We start from the raw sequence: 19,096 nt of genomic DNA on the forward strand, positions 1-19,096 counted from the left end.
AAAGACACAAACACCTACCTCTGAATGAGGTTTGAATAAAAAATATCTTAGATGGGACATTTAACATTCCTAAACTGACTTTATATTTTGTTCTGTTTACAACTTCTAAATGGCACAAATCTGACCAGGAACTAAGTTTTCATGAGGGTGGGACAGGAGAAGGCCACCACCAATGCAAATGTCAAAGAAACAACAAAGACAAAAATAAAACTGAATTTTAATTATATTACAAGCTGTGTTTATTTCAAATACCAATTGCACATTTAGTCAACACGTATTTGTTGAGTGTCAAGTGTTGTAATAGACAAATGAACGCAATGGTGAATAAGTCCTACAACAGAACTCCTACCTGCAGAGCTCACAGGGCAGTGGGATAGGACGGGGGCTGCCTGGACAAAATCTGGTCTCCAAAGCAGACTGATATTGAGATACAAAGAAAGCATGTGCTTTGGTATAATTCAAATTTACATTTGAATTTTAACTGCTGCAGATACCAGCTGGAGAAAATGACAACTATTGTGCATTGTAGCTCTCTTCACATATGCAATGGAGATAATGGGATCTACCTTTTTGAGATTGCCAAGAAGATTTAAGGGAAATATATAGAAAGCACATAGTATACTTATTGACTGATAAGAACTCAAAAAATAGTAGGGGAATGTCACCAACAAGAGGGTAATAAGGCTAGTAATCCTTCAAACCAAATAGACAAAATAGGTGGATATTGCCATTAAATATCTTCATCATAAAACCCAAAATAAAAGATTTAATAGAAATAATTCTTCCTAAATAACTCATGTTTTTTAAAAATTCCCATTCAACCGATTAATATTTTTACCTCCTGACTTTTATTGTATAAATAATCAGTAACAAAAAAATCTAGGATTTGATCATCTTATTTCCTATGCTTTAATTGTCTCCTTGCACAAAATCTTATCTCCCAGATTATAAGAGCTCATTGAAGATAAGGCAGGCGATAACATTTTGGGATATTTGCTAGAATGTTTTGATCTTCAACTAATATAGACAGAAATCAAGAGAAAGAACTTAAGCTTTAAAACATGTCCATGTACATAAATGCAGGCTACTCTGAGCTCTCACTATAACCACAAACACAAACAAAGCAGTCTTTGTCACCTCTTCCTAAAGCAGAAAACCTTCTCCTCTTCAAAGCAGAAACACTTCTTGACACTGGCAAATCACTGTTAACTGATGAGAAACTTCTTTTGGCCTCTAGATGGGTTCCACAGATTACAAACACAGGCAGGTGGAGAACAAACTTTCTGAAGCTATTCTTCAAGTTGCATTTCAACATGGGATCTGACTGAGTCTGCCGATGGCATTTTGAAAAGAATTTCATTAAATGTTGCTAGTATGTCATAAGATCCCTTAAATGGAAGGGTAATGGCTCATAACATTTGTAAGCTTTTTAATTTCATGCAATATGAGCAGCATAATCAGGACCTATTAAAGTCAATCAACTGTGCCAAGTGGGGCTACCTACCTTTGCTTTTGTTTCTCTTTTCCTTGTGGGTACACCCTGTGAACCAAGAGGCAACAGCCCCAATATCATTCTTTAAGGCTAACACTGGCGTAAGATATTCTGGACAACCTCTGATGAAACCATCACAGTAGCATTTGCATGTGAGGGGTGAATAGGCAATTCTTGGGAAATTGCTTTTGGCTTCTGGCAAAGAGAGATTTCCCTTTCTATTTGCTTCAGCTCAGAAGGTACAATTTTGATAGAATTCAAAATCAGTCATCTGACCAATGTAACTGAAATTAATATATGGAGATTAAATATAAGGAACCTTATTTATATTTTCAACGACACAGAGGTATTCAAACCGCTGATCCTTCAGGAGTGGTCTCCAGTTTTCTTTTACCATGCAATCTTTAATGATAATAGTGGCCATTTATAAAGTCTAAATGCCACTTTCCTAGGCATCCTGCATATATTTTCTCATTTAATTTTCAAAACAACTCTATAATTCTATTGGTTACCTCATATTATGGACAGATAAACCAAAGTCTGAGGTGTCAAGTAATATGGCCCTAGTTACAAAGCTAGTAGCAAAGCCAATCTTCAAATCCAGTTTTGGTCTACCTTTAAATGGTGTGTACTTTGCTACTATGCTATACTGACTTCACAAGCACCTACTGCAAGTCTTCCCAGGACAATGGAGATATTCAGAGAGAGCATTTCCACACTGAGATATTCCCACAGGTACAGTGATAATCTAAAAGGGCTGAAGGTGCCCTGACCAGTTTGGCTCAGTGGTCAGAGTGTTGGCCCATGGACCAAAGGCTCATGAGTTCCATTCCTGGTCAAGGGCACATATCTTGGCTGTGAGTTTGTTATAGGTTGGTACGGGAGAGGCAACCAATCAATGTTTCTTTCTTCCCATCTCCTCCCTCCCACTCTGTCTGAAAATCAATGGAAAAAATACCATTGGGTGAGGATTAAAAAAAAAAAAAAAAAAAAAAGAGGGCTGAAGGCTATAGAGTCAAGCAGGGAAACTCATCCCCCAGTGAGGCAGAGAGTACATTTCAAAGTCAGAGAAGCAGAACTAAGGGTAACAAACCAGCTTGGGGCAAGGCTACCAGCAGGAGGATAATTGAGTTGTGAGGAAGGCTGCAAAGAGATTAGAGAATGAAGAAGAGGATGGGCCAGAGAAAGCAGTGTGAGACTAAGATTGTGTGTACACATGGGAAGGTTTGAGTTCCACTCTGTGCACTGCTGGATTTATGGTGTGAGGCACATCTGACAACTCAGTGGAGGTGTGCTGGAGCAGACATGTTCATCATGTCAGTCTTCACCACAGAAACACCAGACTAATGGTCACATAGATGGTGTCCAAATACAGTATCTGCATTCTATTACAAGTTATACAAATGATCAGGAAAACAATGCTATTCCCTAGGCTGCCATTAATGACTACTGGACCAAAAAAATGTACAAATTAATGGTGTTACACTAACAGACACATATACCTTCCATAATCCCTAAAAGAGAAGGGAAAAAAAGAAAATATATCTAAGAATACTTACTATATTGTGGAGGTCCTATAAATTTAACCATATTGCAAATATATCAGTTGGGGTTGATAAAAAATGAAGAAGCAGTTCAAGGAATAAGGATGGTAGTAGGTTGTTGTACTTAATATATTTGAAGAACTTGTAAGAAAAATTGAATTTAAAATGAAAAAGACAGAATCTTTTCTCCAGAGGGGATCCCAGAAGTAATTAAGCCTGAATACCCTAAGGTATCCATGATATATAATGAATTAATTTCTCTCCTATGAATCTAGGTCGATACTAGATCTTTAGAGAATTGGAAGAATTGAGAAAACAGTCATTCATATTTTTTGTGTTCCGTAGTTTCAAATTAGGATCCAGAGTTAAGAACAGCCAGATCTTTAAAAATTTGGAATTTTATAGGTTTTTATAAGTTTATATATTTTTCATTTTGATGACATAAGAATGAGAAAAACCAGTAACTAGTGTTCTTAGCTTCTGGGCAAAATCCTATCTAAAGAACCTACATCTTTAGAACATTATGGCATTTTTCCTGAGTCAGATTTAATTTGAACATGGGTTCTTGATTATTTCCAATACTATGGTATAATAGAATTCTAATTGAAGGCATGACAAGAGAGAGAAGTAATGGTGTAGTGGGAGGTGGGACAATTTAGGAGATCGCTGGTTGGAATGGGCAATACATGATAACCGCATGAGGGAAAACTAGAGAATAAAGGCCATCAGAAGGAGATGGCCACAGAAACTGCCATTTACAGAGAAAGGAAATAATATGCTCTCATTATCATGAAACGAACAAGCTTCTGCATGTTTCCTTGGGCTGCAAGGAAAGCAAGTTAGGCCAACAGCACAGGCCAACATCTGACTACTATTTATTATCCCAAGATGAGACAGCACTTCAGTTAAGACCACGGTGTTAGTGTCAACGTGGTTGGGATATTAGATGTGTGTTCTTCCTAAACCTTTCTAAGCCTTTCACTCTCACCTCTAAAGAGAACATTAAAATGACAGATCTTCCCAGGGTTACTATAAGGAATAAATGAGATAACTTCACATTAGGACTGTGGCTGTTAGCTAATGACAACACGAAAGCCTAATCACACATTATTTATATTCAAATTCAGCAAACATTTATGAGCAATTACTATGGGCTAGGCTCTTTGCTAGGCTATTTTCCATATATTATAGTTCACTTAATATCCATAAAAACAAATAATTTAATATGTATTAAAGTTATAGATATTCAATATTAAAACGAGAGCAGCAAAACCCCTGCAGGCACTTAGGAACACTTTAAATTTTTCTAACCATTCCCCATTTCCTGGCAGTGATTTGTTAGATATCTCAAGAACATAATGGCCCAGGCATCTGTAGAATTTCTTATTCCTCTACCTAGATAGTCTCTGTGTATCTGCAGATACTACACTAGCAGTGATTTTTCAAATATTTTTGTCATATAGGCTAACTAGAAAATATTTTCAAATATTTTCTACCTGCAGATACTACACTAGCAGTGATTTTTCAAATATTTTTGTCATATAGGCTAACTAGAAAATATTTTCAAATATTTTTGTCATATAGGCTAACTAGAAAAATCAAAACCAAGTGACTTAATCATATACAATCAATATTATTAAATCGTTCAGGTTCATGAGCCCCACAATCTTCGCTCACTGAGAGTGTTCAATTACCTTGTACAGTCCATGACTGTGTTGCCGTTGGCCATCTTCTCATACCAACTCTGTTGTACTGTCAATTCCTATTTTGTTTTCCTTAAACTTCTTTCTGTACCCTAACCAGAGAGCCGCTAAGGTATCATGACAGAAGCACTGTGATTTAGTGAACACTCTGTGGCAGCAACAGAGAGCCTGGGGGTGAACTCCACTTCCCAGAAAACTCGCATGGTTAGACAAATTAAAAACTTATTGAGAAGGCTAAGAAATAAATGGAAAGCCTTGGTTTGCTGACATCTGAAGTCAGAAACAAACATGGGAACTACATATCCATGCAGTAATATGAATAGTCATACATTAATAATTTAAAAAGAAAGCCAGCTCCATTTCTCATCTATTAATGAGCTACAACCTAAGGATAATTCATTTTCCATAACATTCCTCTAATATTTTTTAACATAACTGCCTGAGCCTTAATTGAGGCCTAAAACCAATATATACAGCTTGATAGTGAAAAATTGCAATTAGCCTACCATCTGTCCTTGTCTTTTACTATAGAGAGATGACACTTTATTTCCATGACTCTGATGTTACCAAAGAGAAGCTGTGGCTTCCTAGATAGAGAAATCTTCCTATTGCACCAAGCAACAAAAACCAGGGCTGTCTGCGTGTCTTATTCTTTTAGCACCGTGATTTTTACCAATCTGTCTCTCGTTCCTCTAAGATGCAGCAAATACATCTACAAGATGTTTATCAGTCTTAAAAGTCTCGTTTACTTGGTGGACCATTTCCTATTTGCCCAGAGGAAGAATCGGTGCTGATACAGAGTAGTTCATGGAAAGAGAAAATCCCACATTCATAATTTAGGCACCTGCCATTGAAAACATCACTGGTAACGATTCACAGGGCACTGCAATCAGCGGCTGCAGGTCACAGCATCAAAGAAAGCCTAAGTATTTCTAATAATTTCAGGTGGCAAAGTAGTGCCATCCAAGCCTCTGAAATGACATCTCCTGAAACATTACTTGTGCTTTTGACAATGAACAAGTTTTGAAAAATAAAGACTAACAGTGCAACACACCCACAGCAATTATAAAGTGCTGGGTGTGATGAGAGTTACCTGCAGAGGAGTATGTTTTGATTACAGCATTAAAAAATGATTTTTTTAAAAGTGACTTTTTTTTTGCCAACCTTTTAGTAGTGAAGAACAACAAAACCTCTAAGAATATATTCAAAACATCCTCCTTCTGTAAAGCTAAAATCTCTTGCCACTGTTCTCTCCAGGTACTCAGCAGGTGTTATCGGCTGTGAGATACCACCTAAATAGAAGTAGGACTCTTCCGACCATTAAAGGAATAAAAACCAAATCACAATAGACTCTGGTGTGTACTTGTCCCTCTTAATCATTATTTATGAAATAAGAGAGAAGCAGTCTGGCTCCACGTAGTCATGACAGGTGGCTGGGATGTTCCTGAAACGAAGAGTTATGTATGGCACTGATGTGCCATAGTGATGATGAAGAGAAGCTGAATGATTGGAAGGGCTGAAGTGCCCATTTTGTTCTCTTGGACTTTCCTGCCTGCAGCACACAGCCCACACTTGGGGCTTCCATTGGTCTGTGGATGGCACCGATCCAGGCTTTATGGCACGGCCGCATTGCAAAGTAGGGAAAGATGGGTGTGTTGGACCTTTAGCATCAATTTTATATCTTCCAACTGGTCTGACCTGCTCCCCTCATGGCCTCATATTGTATAGTTGCTCAAGCCATCTCTGACATGATAGAATACTTAATACTTGGTTGATATAATCAATCTATATGCCTCAATCAAAGAGACATTTATCTTTATCTTCCCACCTGAGATGCTCTTATAGAATCTGAGTCAGAAGGATCCTAAAAGAACATTCATTCATTCATTCATTCAAAAATTGCTTTCCTTCCATATGACAGCACAACTCTAGGAATTAGAGATACAGTAGTAAACCAAGTAAATAATATTAACAAGTATTAATAGTAATCAATTATTATAGTGAAATTTTTAGAATGCTTTATACTCAAGGCACTGCTCTATAAAAAATCAAATTCACAACGCACTGCTCTATAAAAAATCAAATTCACAAATTCACATAATTATATAAAATAAATGAACTTTATGATCCTATAATGAGTTTATGAGTTAGTATCATTATTATGTCCATTTTACAGACAAGGAAAGTGAAGCACAGAAAAGGTCAGGTAATTTGCTCAAGACAACAAAGCTAGTAAATGCTGGAGCCAGGATTTGAGCAGGAAGTTGATGTCCCAAAGCCTGCTCTTCAACATTAGTAACTGTCTTTCTACTAGTATGAACCTGCCATTTTTGGGAATTATATGGTAATTGGATAAGCAAAAAAGTTAGTTATAATAATATTTAATTGTGTACTCTATATATACATATACTATACAGATAGCAATTAACATAACCAGTAGTTAATATATAATATAAAAAATAAAGCTACTAAGCAATATATTTTTGATGGGTGGTCAGGAAAGGTCTCCATGAGGAATTGCCGTTTGAACAGAACCTAGATGAAGCCAGGCCAGGTTTTCATATAGTCTGTTGGTTCTCAAACTGTGGTATGTGGACCTCCCACACCCTTCAGGGTCCTGGCATCTGTGGCTGGTGACAGGGAGACAGGCTGGATAGGGCAACAGGCTGAAACCCTAACCCCTCCCCACTCCAGTCCCCAACCAGAGCAGCTCAGTTTCCAAATGGTCCCAATTTTGGGGTCATAAGTAAAATGTGACTTTAAATAATTCCACGGCTTAAAAAAAAAGTTGTAGACTGGTCACGTCCAACTTCTTTAGTTCACAGATAAGGAAATAGAGAAGAGGAATGACACGGTAGGGCTCACTACTGATCACGTCAGCACTAACAGTAAGAAGAGAAGTCAGATTCTGTAACTGAATCCAGTGTACTTTCCAGATGCCAAACTCCAGCTATAACTCTCCTTCCGTCCAGGACATCATTTGAATCTCTGGAGCACAGAGAGAGCAAATTTTATTCCAGAGACTGAGTTTCACAGTTTGGAGACTTCATCCCAAACTCCAGGCTTAGCAAGAGTAACTACCAGATGCTCTGCCCTGTCCCTTGTATTCGATTAAACCGCCACCACCTTTGTCTCCTGTTCAAATTTATATTTTTCTTAACCCAGTATATCCTTTCTTACTGTGTTACTGCACATACTTCTTTTAAGTTACTTCAAATCCTTTGTGTGTGAATGTGTATGCACTTGGGGGTTAGGGAGAGAAAATTTGCCATGTGGGTTTGGCATGAATGCATATTTCTGAGTTTTCAAATAAATGAGATACAGGTCATGGACTTTTGGACACTATGACATGACAGGCAACAAGAATGGATCTGGAGTAGACTACCTGGCTGCAGGCCCTCAAATCATACAATTAAACATTCGCACCTCATTTGAAGTTGGGACCTCTTTCTATGGAAACTGGCTGCTGTAATTATACCTGAATCTGACCTAAGCTCTCAGTAACTCTTACATTTCTGGCACAACTTCCATTTAAAAAAAGCATACCTGGTTAGTTGCTTTTAAATTAAAGGAAAGACAAAATCTTCATCAGCCAACTTTAATTCTACAGCAACCCAAAGCCTCTGATTAACTCTCTCTCTTTCCAGGATAAACAAACCAACCCGCCACCGTTGTATTAAATGTTGAGCTATTCAAACTTTGTGTATCTGTTTAAGAAAGAAGAGGAAGCAGCCGGTTCCCGCTCTTGTCCACAATAAATCATGACAAGTAGGAAAGGAGATACATTTTTGGGAATGGCAATCAGCTTCCCAGTACAGATGGGCTTATAGATGGCCCTTCCAATTTTTAATAATCTCCATAATTTATGTGTGAGCAAAGGAAGGCAAAGATGCCTACTGCACCCCTCTGACTTAGTACAAATCACTTTTATTTACTCAGGCAATACTTCACGGTCCAGTTAACTTCTTAATTAAAGACAGCAAGATGTTCATGTTCCATGCAAGTGGCACGGAAAATACTGTTTTGTGTGCAATGTGTTCAGCTGGGAGTTGAAGCTGTTTTGCTTACTGGGGAGAAACCACCGCAGCCTTCATTTGGTTTCTGAACTAACCAGAGAGACAGGGCTTTACACGTGGCGACTAAATCAACATCAGCGGAGCCTCTCCAGGCAAAACTTATGCTTGTCTGCCATACCATATTCCCCCCCCCCCCTTTTTTTCTTCCTTCCACCAGGCAGAGCAAGCCAAATCCAGTTTCATCTTCTGTTACTTGTCTGCCTCCTTCCCATCCGTGGTCTGTTTTGTTGTCACTGAGCTTGCTGCTATTTCAAGCCCATAGGATCCAGACCATGAGGAGAAATGGAGGCACAGGTGAGGGAAACAAGAAGGGAGGAACAGGGAGTCACAAGTGACTAGAGTCCTAAGAAGTCAACCTAATTTCTGGACTTCCGCATGATGAGATACATACATTCTCATTCTCACAAACCAGGAGCCGCATCCCCAGGGTTCCTCAGGGGCTCATTACAGAAACGAGTGAAGAGGTTGGGATGGAGACAATAGTGACTGGGGGAGACCGTGCCAAACTGCATAACGGATGCCCCTCCAGATGAGGCAGCTGCTCCTCAGCTCTTCTTTAGGAAGATCAAACCACTTTGCCAGGGTTTCTGATTTTTTCATGAGACTCAGAAAAGGTAGATTTTTATAAAAATGTCAAATCTCCAGGTATTTAAATATCAGAAACAAATCCATATTAAAAGGAAAATACTGTGAATTAACTATACTTCTGAGGTAAGCTTTCATATCAATAGTTCACTCAATAGCTCATAAGGCGGGTCACAGACGACTTCATTTCACCCTCACAATGAATCTGTGAAGGAGAGATATCCTCTCAGTGATTGGACCAGACATGATTAAGCTCCGTCTGGTATTATCCACTGTTGTTTCCAGTTTCCATCTTAGAGCTGGTCTTTGGATGTGATGGTAGAATAGTTCATTTAGTCTGTGTCCTCTTCAATATAATTTTTGAGTGGCATGAAGTCTCGAGGCTTTCTTTCTACTCACAGATGGAAGTTTTTATAGAGATAAACACTTCCTTATCAACTTATCTTCCCAAGTGATTACTACCAGCCAAATCAATGTGTTGTGACTTTACCAGGGTTGCAACCTTCAATAATGAAATCAGATACAGTATTGAACATTGCAGGGATTGCTTACCCAATCTAATTCATCTCAGATCAATGAAACACAAAGCCAAAATGAAGTCAAGTGTTGCTTCACTAGCTATCCTCACTTAGAGGGGTTGAGGGCACTGGGAAAAGCAGGCGGTACCCCATAAAATAGAAGCAACTATGACCTATAGAGAAATGATTCTGCAGTTCAGTCGACAGTGAAGAGTCTTCCAGAGGCAATCAGTCTGTAAGCAATAGTCAGGAACGTCAGAAAGAAACAATAAGCTACCGATGCCAGGTAGAGAATGGAAAGCTGCTGTGTGTGATGTTCACATAAGCATCATGTGAGGCTATGATTGTTAGGTATGGCAAAGTCTATTTACTGCCTGCCCAATAGTCATTCCCAAGACCTTCTTTGCATTCCCAAGGCCAGGACCCAAACTTTGCTAAGCTGGCAATTGTCTCTGTGTTTGAGGTAAGGGAAGCCCTATACACTAAATCACCAGCTTCTAGTTTATTCTTTTGCTCTTCTGATCCAACATACCATATTTTTCCATGTATAAGATGCCCTCCACTTTTCCAACCCCAAATTAAAAAATCATATATTTTAAACATCAAACAGAACACAGTTTTATTTAGTAACTTGGGGCCCAATGCACAAATTCATGCACTTTGAAAGGAACTGTGGGCCATGAGGCTGTGGTGAGCACAGGGATAGGTCTAGCTCATCCTCTGTACCCCCACCTGGCCCCTCCCACCACAGCCCTCTATCCCCTGTCTGCTGGCAGCTTGCTCGTGCTCCTGCCACTGCCACTCCCACCACCTGCTGACGGTGCTGGTGGCAGCGGCAGATGCAAGCAGCAGCTGCTGCCTGCTCACCCCTTAGGAGCAGGGTGAGGTGGAGAAATCCTGAGGGGTGTTTGGGGCTGGCAGCCACCACTCGCACCCATTGACAGCACCAAGCAATCAGAGCAAGTGCCAGGCAGCTCCCCACCTTGGTCTGGCACCCCTGCTCACCTGCTCCACCATCCGACTGAAACCAACACCCTCCCCTGGTGGTCAGCGCATGTCATAGCAACCAGTTGTTTGGTTGTTCCACCACAGGTAATGTTTACATAACAGTACTATGATATTATGCAGCATACCATTTTATTCAGCCTCTGTTGCATCACTGCTCTCTTCTTCATCACTATTAGTTCCAGAAATATCAATTTCTTCAAGTTCTATTGTATCACTGCTATCTTCTGAGTCACTGTTTATTTATGTGAGATCATCCTCCAACTGGTGGCATTTTCTGAGCTAACTTTGTGTTCTCATGGCCAACTCTTCTCTCCTCATGAAATTGAAGCACCATTTTGCCTTTCCTGTAAAATCAACAATGTTTATTTTGCTTGCAAACATTCTTGCCTGACATTGAATAAGCTTGGTTGACACACATAATCCACTCTGGCGCTGCTCCATAATCCAAGTCTTAAGCCCTTCTGCTCCAAGTTTGCACATTTTGCTGGTTTGCCTCTTTAGGTCTTCTTTTCTGGCATCTTAAGAAGTTGTTCTTCCTGTTTTCTCCACTGTCTGATCATACACTTAGTGAGAGGAGGTCCAAATTATCTCTCTGCAGCTCTATTTCCATGATCTTTTGCATAGCTGATTACATTCAGCTTGAATTTTGCAGGTATTTATTTTACTGGTTTTTATCTTTTATTTTTTGACATCTTTATGGGCTCAGAATGCTCCGGTCTCTGTTGCATCTACGTACTCTCCACCTCAACTTCCAATTATGGCATCAGCTGATGTTATTAACAGTGAGGCTCGTGATTAAGGAAGCCTGTTCAACAAGGTATGGGTAGCTACGCACCTTGAGGCTCCCTCCTTGTCTGGCTTTCGTGTATAAGATACCCCTGTATTTTCAGTCTAACCATTTTAGAAAAAAAATAGCATCTTATACACGGAAACATATGGTATATATTTTCACTTTTTGTGACAATTCAAAAAAAGACTAATGCTACCGTTGTTGTCATGCCTAATATGTTATCCTCTATTTCCGTCTCTGTGGTCATCCAAAAGAAAAACTGTCAAGTTCTATGCCCTGATCTACTTCTAATCTCTCTTCCCATCCAAGCCAAGACATAGCCCAATCACAGGCAAAAACAATCTTATTCTTTTTTAAGTTGGATAATAAATAAATGGTTTAAAATGATCTTTATAAAATGGCATACACAATTTATTCTTAAAATTATTTAGGTTTTAAAACTGTCTGACTTAATTTATATGAAGTTCTAAGAAATGCAAGAGAATGTAAAAGACAAAGTAGATGATGGTTGCTTGAGGAGGGGCTGGGGAAGTAGGGAGGGTGCTGTAGAATGAAGTCATGGAGGAACTCTTAGGGGTGACACACATTCATTATCTTGATTGTGGTGATGGTGTCACAAGTATATACATGTGTGAATATTTATCGAATTGTATATGTATAGTTTGTTCTTAAATATGTACAGTTTATTCTTCATCAGTCATACCTTAAAAAGCTCTTAAACTTTTAAATATTATTTAGCTATACAATTTTTTACTGTTAATATAGTATTTAGAGGAAAAAATATAGAATAGCATGAAATGTAGGTCTTTGTTAAAACTAATTATTGGGGGGTCTCTAATAATTATAAAGGCAGTATTTATTAAAATACATTTCATTTTCAAAATTGAGCTATCAGCTATTAAAGTGTATATACCTTTTTAAGGGACACCCTGTATACTCATGGCAGATGGCTGGAAAAATACAATAAAATTGTTAGCAGAATCATCACCCAAACCATTTTGTTATAGTTCCATTCCATTACTCCTTTCAGGATATAGTTTCCCCAAAGACAATGGATATGTTTACAATACCCTTGGTACTTTAAGAGTATAAGCCAGTATACTGTAAGTTCCAGTTACACTTTATAATCATTGTGTAGATAAACTGATTTGTTCTTTTTGATGATTTTAACATCATGGCTTCCTCTCTTTCACTAGGCACACAAGGAAATACATTTGTTGGCAATTCAACAATTGCACTCAGTTTAGTACAACTCAGTAGCTTAGATAACATTGAGATATAATTACCCACTGCATCAAGGTCCTGAATTTCATTAATTACCCTAATCAATGCACATGAAACAAATGACGCTTTGGGGAACTTTCCTGCTGCTCTTTGCTTGCAGGTGGATGTGGATCAATCCAGGCAATGCAAATGTATTAATAATCCGGTCCAACCAGCAAATTCCACCACCCACCAGAAAACAAAAAATAAAAACCAGAGAAACAAAAAACAACCAGAAAAGCCACTCCTAAACAAAGTTAATTTTGATAATATTAGTTAATAAAAGTTAGGTATCTAGGAATCACTTCTATCATGGCAAAAGAGGAAGAAAGAGAGAAAAAAGTATAGGAATAAGACTGGCTAACAGAAAAGCTTAAGAATATATTTCTGAGTGGAAACCCTTGCTCTGCTACTTCAGGACTATGTGGCTTTGGACATACTACCTTTCCAAACTTCAGTTCTTTAATTGAGCTGTGATTACACTCAAGACTTTAGACTCAAATGCATCTCATTACCTGTGTCATCACCCCTTATGCCACTCTTTATACTCAGCTGATGGCAAGATAGATTTCCCCAGATTTTGATTCCCAAGGGACAATAATTCCTTCTCTCAGCAGAAACTTACCGGTCGGGACTGGATTTCTTTGGCGTAGAGAGGTTGCAAGAATTCTGAGTCTCCTTCTAACTTTAGACCTTTTTCTGTGATTCTCAAGTTTCCCATTCCATCCTAAAATAGAGGCATAGAGAAAACATGAAAATGCAGTTAGTCAAACTTTCAAAATATCTCAGGCTTTCATATTAAAACAAAGCTATTGCCCTCCTCTTTTAAAAGAGAGATTAGAATGAGGGGGGAGTTGGGATTAAACAAATACATAAAATACCAGGAGGCATTGTTCAATGCAATTATGCATACTGTCCTTTTTGCTCACTTATTCTAAGAGAATTTTATTCTGAGCAATCTGTAATGTCCCCGTTTCCTCCCCTCACCCCCCGTCATTCACTTGCCTAGACGAAGGGGGGTCCTTTTTGCTAGGCAGTGCAGAAAAAATGGAGGAAGGCAGTGAATGAGAAGAGAGAAGAGGATGATTCCCTAAGTTAAAATCAAAGATCATTTTTTTTCTAAAACTCTATGCAGAAATCACAAACTGGCAGTCTGTTGGTCAAATCCAGCCTACAGACAGGGTGTATTTGGCTCACAACACATTTAGGAAGTCAAATTAGTTATTGACATTTTTCCTAATAGCTTGTTCTAGAAATATTAAAATATAGACAAAAGTATACAAGCTGAAGACTCAATTTAAGAAAATAAAGCATATGCACAGAGCCAAAACCGGTTTGGCTCAATGGATAGAGTGTCGGCTTGGGGACTGAAGGGACCCGGGTTCAATTCCGGTCAAGGGCATAATATCTTGGTTGCACATCCCCAGTAGGGGGTGTGCAAGAGGCAGCTGATCAATGACTCTCTCTCATTGATGTTTCTAGCTCTCTCTCTCTCTCTCTCTCTCCCTTTCTCTCTGTACAAAATCAATAAAATATATTTTTTTAAAAGCATACACACAGATACACAAATACATATATGCTTTAAAAATTTATCCCCCTATTTTGACATAATGACATTAGAAAATTGAATGATTTGAATAAAAAAGAAATTCCAGGTTTTCAGCTACTCATACAAAAATAAAATTCCCGGCAAGTCTGAGCCTGTCTTCTACCATCAGCTAGACTTAAGCAGCAGCCACCTGCCCGAACCATGCTGCAGCCCATTTCACTCACTCTGCTCAAACCCCTGCAGTTTCTCACCAGAATCTACCTGGCACTGCCATGTGCTCTGTACCTCATCACATTCAGCACATTCAGCACAGACACCACGTGGGGGGTGGGGGGTGGGGGGAATGGACAAGCAGAAAATGGGCACTTTCCCCCTCCCCCCTTCATAACAGCAGTCCAGTGTGTAGCTGGGAACACATCTCTTAGGTAATATTGTTCTTTCCTGGATAGCATGCCATCTGTACATTTCTATTTTGAGTTCTTGTGGGGACAACTCTGCCAAGAGGGCCCCAGACTGAGCATTCAAAGCCAGTGTGAGAGGCCACCGGCTGAACGGCATGTTCACATCACACCAGCAGCAGGTAGAATCCGCAACAAAAAGAGAAGATGAGCCAAAACCAGTTTGGCTCAGTGGATAGAATGTTGGCCTGTGAACTGAAAGGTCCCAGGCTCGATTTTGGTCAAAAGCATGTACCTTGGTTGCGGGCACATCCCCGGTAGGGGGTGTGTAGGAGGCAGCTGATTAATGTTTCTCTCCCATCCATGTTTCTAACTCTCTACCCCTCTCTCTTCCTCTCTGTAAAAATCAATAAAATATATTTAAAAAAAAAAGAGAGAGAAAATGAAAAGCTATTTCTGGAAAGCCTAATTGTGCATATAGTAGTCTCTTGGTATCTGTAGGGGACTGGTTACAGGAACCCCTGCCTTTCATGGATACCAAAATCTACACTCAACTCCCTTATAAAAATGGAATAGTATTTGCATATAATCTATGCTCGTCCTTCTGAATACTTTAAGCCATTTCCAGATTTCTTATAAAGCCTGATACAATAAATGCTATATAAATAGTTGTTAGACTCTAATAGTTGTTATGCTTAGGGAATAGTGGCAAGAAAAAGCCTGTACCTGTTCAATCTGACCCAATCACGGTAGGCATAACTACACAGTACATGTCAGTAACAATGTAGCATTTTCCCATATACTTTTGATCCATGGAAAATTGAATCTGCAAATGCAGAATCCGCAGATATGAAAGGCCGACTGTAATTGTATTCTGTGAGCCATGGAGAGACACAAAAACATTAAGTCCCTTTCAGTTCTGGCCTCTGAGACTGTATTACAGGTGGCACACAGCCAAAGGGGAACAGTAAGGGAGGTACCAGAATGACTACAGTTTGAGAAACATTCATCTCATCAGTCAATTAACTCCTTTGCAATAGTTACTTCCCTTTGCTTAAATACCTGACTTGTTAGAAAATTCACTACAAATTTGATGAATCTATCATTTCTTCTACCTATAGTTTCTTTCTATTTATTATTCATTGACACTTCATTTTTCCAGTTTCCCTCCCAGTCCTTAATTCTGTCCAAAGATATGTGATGGGAAAGGCATATCAGCGTGGGTTCTTTTTATTGGCCTCTATTTCGAGAATATAACACAAAACTGATGTCCACATTGGAGTCTCCTTTACAGCTCTGTAACTATCAGACTGGATTTGATACACATCAAAACAGCTTGAGAACAGCCTCATTGAAACTATTTCACCTTTTAACTGCCTGAGGACCTTAGGAGCATTGTGCTAAGCAAAATAAGCCAGTCAGAGAAAGCCAAGTATCACATGATCTCTGTCATATGTGGAATCTAATGAACAAAATAAACTGATGAACAAAATAGTTCCAGAGACCTAGAAGCATGGAACAGACTGTCAAATATCTGAGGGAAGGAGAGGATGGGTGGGTGGGTGGGTGGGAAGAGATCAACCAAAGAACTTGTAGGCATATATGCATAACCCTTGGATACGGACAATAGTGTGGCAAAGGCCTGAGGCGGGGAAGGGGAAGAAGAGTGTGGGCTAGAAGGGGTGAATGGGGGAAAAAGGGGGACATATGTAATATTTTCAACAATAAAGATTTTTTTAAAGCTGTGGATAGGTGTTTTAAGTCAATTTTGAAGCAAAATTTCCCTCCCAGTAAGATGAATTTAGAAGATCTACAGTTATTTCTAAAGAAATTAGAAAGAAATAGACCAGGGGTCCTCAAACTTTTTAAAGTGGGGGCCAGATCACGCTCCCTCAGAGAGCTGGAGGGCCGGACCATATGAACTACTAATTCCTACTGTAACACCTCGGCTGCGCTCACTGCCCAAAAAACCTGGCGGGCCGGATCAGACTCCTCTGTGGGCCGCATGTGGCCCGCGGGCCGTAGTTTGAAGACCCCTGAAATAGACCATCTCCCCCAACTCCCCACTAATGGTACAACTTCAATATTCTTAAAGGCAAGCATTCGAATTCTAGCAGCTGGGTGGCTGGGTTTGGACAGAGCCAGCACTGTCCAATGAATGCTCCCCAAGTCTATAACATGCCTTTGGGATAACAGTGGGAGACAGGATCCCACTGCTATCTTGGTGAGGGCAGGGCATCACCAGTGCCTCCCCCAGGCCTGCACATAGGAGTTTCACAAACACATGGCAAATCACATTATCTTCTGAGGCTAATTCAGGGTGGTCCCTGTAAGGTCATTTGGGGAGATAGGGCCTGAGGACAAGGGCAGAGGGTTAGAAATGGAGAATCTCTCTCTGGGATAGTCCAAGCATTATGGCATTTCCTCTTTATTCTTTATCTGGCCCAGACTGACTACTTGAGTATTTCAAATGGACAGTTTTCTGTAAAGTGAGTATAGGTTACAAGTGATTTTAGAGTGGCAGGACAATAGACTAAAATATTAATTTGTTTTCTGATTCACATCACTCATGCCAAACCTAGGCCCTTTTCATTACCATTTCAAACAGATCCCAGGCTTTGTAATCACACAGCTTAGAGATTTTGAGAGCAAAGCAGCCTGAAAGCAGTGTGTGTGTTTGTGTGTGTGTGTGTGTGTGTGTGTGTGTGTGTGTGTGTGTATGTGTGTGAAGGGGTGGGGGGGGGGAAGATGGGGGGGTTAGTTTTACCTATTGTACAAGGTAACTCTGGTTGAATGGATTGTGCCAGGTGTGCTGGAAAGAGAGGCAAGAAAGAGAAGAGGAAACTTTTCCCAGCTGGGGGTGGACAGGAGGTCTGTGATTCCCATGACCACTGTCTCTCCCGACCCCGTGTCCCCAGGAGGGGTTAGGACCTCAGAGGGAAGTGGGCTCCAGACAGTCCAAAGTTTCCCTCCCCCAGGAATAGCAGAGAGGACCACGTGGGTCTGACCACAATTCTCTCAGCTATCGCCAATGAGAGGCAGTGACTGGTGGGCTCCAGGAGCCTTCCCACTGTGCTGGGCAAAGCACGGGACATCCTAAAGATCCTAGCGATGTGGAATGCCCTGCTGGGCCTTGTGGGAGGGGGCTGGGAATCGGGATTACATTGCTTTGAAGAGAGTACTATTTCGTGCTCCTCTGAATTTCCTGCTCCATCAGCATGAACAGGTTTCTAATTCCGTCAGCACATTTTCAAGCTGGAAGAAATGCCAAGTCCTATTTCAGTCAGCAGGTCCCAAGGCTCTCTCCTGCCAGAGCACTTTTACTGGCAGGTGCTCCTTAGTTCGGATGAAAGCAATTTTATCTAGACAGACTGTTTTAGAAGGTAAGCTTCCTGAGGGGTAGGGTTTTTGTCTGAAGTAGTTTCAGTTTCTAAAACATTGCTCAGCTCAGAGTATGCAATCAGCAAATACTTGCCACGGGATAGAATTGCTTCCTTCTGAGTGCTGCATTTTGAAAGGTCATTATAAAAATGATAAAACCTAGGCCTATCCCTTGGGTAGATTCCAATATATTAGAGCATGCATTCTCAACTAATATAATACAGACCCCAAAGAGGGTACATTGGTAATTGGTGGGATGCAAAAACCCATGTGGTAAGCTCTCTGACATTGATCTTAGCAATGTTTTCTAAGATTTCACTCCAAATGCAAAAATGAGCAAATGGAATTACATCAAACTAAAAAGCTTTTACACAGCGAAAAGAAACCATTAACAAAATGAAACAGGAGAAGATATTTGCAAATCATATATCTGAGAAGGGGTTAATATCCAAAGTATAGAAAGAAGTCCTACTATTCAATAATAATAAAAAAAAACAATTCAATTGAAAAATGGGCAGAGGATCTGAATAGACATGTTTCCAAAGAAGACATACACATAGCCAAGAGCACACGAAAAGATGGCACTTACATTTTATAACGGCTTATAAAGTTGCTTTTAACAATTTATAGAGCTTAAGCATAGTATTGGAAGCCTAGTTGCCAGCAGCACTATATGGATGGGCATTCCTTGGTCTGTACTTTCCCTGGGGGTGAACCAAAGAGCCAAAGAGAAGGGATGGCTCCCACATACACGCACACAGGCAACAAGCCTAATTCTCTTTACTTCCA

General features: G+C 39.8%; 1 protein-coding gene across 1 annotated transcript in view; it reads right to left on the reverse strand.

Moving 5' to 3' along the window:
- The window catches only part of SGCD (sarcoglycan delta), a 292,141-nt gene that overhangs the window by 136,165 nt on the left and 136,880 nt on the right, over nucleotides 1-19,096 (reverse strand). The window contains exon 3 of the mRNA XM_084884490.1: nucleotides 13,605-13,706. Within this exon, the coding sequence (XP_084740616.1) occupies nucleotides 13,605-13,706 (102 nt within the window). The remainder of the gene's footprint in view (nucleotides 1-13,604; nucleotides 13,707-19,096) is intronic.

This window comes from Pipistrellus hanaki (assembly GCF_964339955.1).
Source record: "Pipistrellus hanaki genome assembly, chromosome: 5".
Classification (NCBI taxonomy): domain Eukaryota; kingdom Metazoa; phylum Chordata; class Mammalia; order Chiroptera; family Vespertilionidae; genus Pipistrellus; species Pipistrellus hanaki.